The sequence below is a fragment of the Hylobates moloch genome, unplaced genomic scaffold (assembly GCF_009828535.3).
Source record: "Hylobates moloch isolate HMO894 unplaced genomic scaffold, HMol_V3 SCAFFOLD_12915, whole genome shotgun sequence".
Taxonomy (NCBI): domain Eukaryota; kingdom Metazoa; phylum Chordata; class Mammalia; order Primates; family Hylobatidae; genus Hylobates; species Hylobates moloch.
The window spans coordinates 1-1,688 of record NW_026665190.1 but is presented as its reverse complement, the minus strand read 5'-3'; the positions used below and the strand labels follow the sequence as shown (position 1 = coordinate 1,688).

The following is a 1,688-nucleotide window of genomic DNA, read 5'->3' as shown; positions in this document are numbered from 1 at the left end:
GAGCTGCAAATAAGTGAGTCTGCACAGCCTGGCACACGATTTATATTAGGATCTGCCCATGATGCGGATATTGGTAGCAACACACTGCAGAATTACCAACTCAGTCCCAGTGATCATTTCTCACTGATAAATAAAGAGAAATCAGATGGCAGTAAATACCCTGAGATGGTATTGAAGACACCTTTGGACAGAGAAAAGCAGAAATCCTACCACTTGACTTTGATTGCCTTGGACTTTGGAGCACCACCCCTAAGCAGCACTGCACAGATACACGTTCTAGTGACTGATGCCAATGATAATGCTCCAGTGTTCAGTCAAGACGTATACAGGGTGAGCCTTTCAGAAAACGTGTACCTGGGGACCACGGTGCTACAGGTGACTGCCACGGACCAGGATGAGGGTGTCAATGCCGAGATTACTTTCTCTTTCAGTGAAGCTAGCCAGATCACCCAATTTGACCTGAACTCTAACACCGGGGAAATTACTGTTTTAAATACATTAGATTTTGAAGAAGTCAACGAATATTCCATAGTTTTGGAAGCAAGGGACGGTGGAGGAATGATTGCGCAATGCACAGTGGAGGTAGAAGTCATAGATGAAAATGACAACGTCCCAGAAGTGATATTCCAGTCTCTACCCAACCTAATTATGGAGGACGCCGAGCTGGGAACACATATTGCTTTGCTCAAAGTCCGTGACAAGGATTCCAGACACAATGGAGAAGTTACTTGTAAATTGGAAGGTGATGTTCCATTTAAAATATTAACTTCTTCAAGAAACACGTATAAATTAGTGACAGATGCTGTTCTAGACCGCGAGCAGAATCCAGAGTACAATATTACCATTACGGCAACAGATCGGGGCAAGCCTCCCCTCTCCTCCAGTTCCAGCATCACCCTGCACATTGGTGATGTAAACGACAACGCTCCGGTTTTCTCACAGTCTTCCTATATAGTCTACGTGGCCGAGAACAACCCTCCTGGAGCCTCTATTTCACAAGTCAGCGCTTCTGATCCTGACTTGGGGCCCAACGGACAAGTCTCTTACTGCATCATGGCCAGTGACCTGGAGCAGCGGGAGCTGTCATCCTACGTGTCCATAAGCCCAGAGAGCGGGGTGGTGTTCGCGCAGCGCGCCTTCGACCACGAGCAGCTGCGGGCCTTCGAGCTCACACTGCAGGCCCGCGACCAGGGCTCGCCCGCGCTCAGCGCCAACGTGAGCCTGCGCGTGTTAGTGGGCGACCTCAATGACAATGCGCCACGGGTGCTGTACCCCGCGCTGGGGCCTGATGGCTCTGCGCTCTTCGATATGGTGCCGCGCGCTGCAGAGCCCGGCTACCTGGTGACCAAGGTAGTGGCGGTGGACGCAGACTCAGGACACAACGCCTGGCTGTCCTACCACGTGCTGCAGGCCAGCGAGCCCGGGCTCTTCAGCCTGGGGCTGCGCACGGGTGAGGTGCGCACAGCGCGTGCCTTGGGCGACAGGGACGCGGCCCGCCAGCGCCTGCTGGTCGCTGTGCGTGATGGAGGACAGCCGCCACTCTCTGCTACCGCCACGCTGCAATTGGTCTTTGCTGACAGCTTGCAGGAGGTGCTGCCGGATATCACTGACCGCCCTGAGCCCTCTGACCCCCAGAAGGAACTGCAGTTTTACCTGGTGGTGGCCTTGGCCTTGATCTCAGTGCTCTT

The 1,688-nt window shown here is 53.3% G+C and overlaps 1 protein-coding gene across 1 annotated transcript; it reads left to right on the top strand.

The window, feature by feature from the left end:
• Positions 1-6: 6 nt before the first annotated feature.
• On the top strand, positions 7-1,680 carry LOC116465876 (protocadherin gamma-B4; the record flags this gene model as incomplete). Its single annotated transcript, XM_032148798.2, has 1 exon — positions 7-1,680. A coding segment is annotated over one exon (1,674 nt), but the record flags the coding sequence as incomplete, so codon positions are not given.
• Between the last annotated feature and the right edge of the window lie 8 nt (positions 1,681-1,688).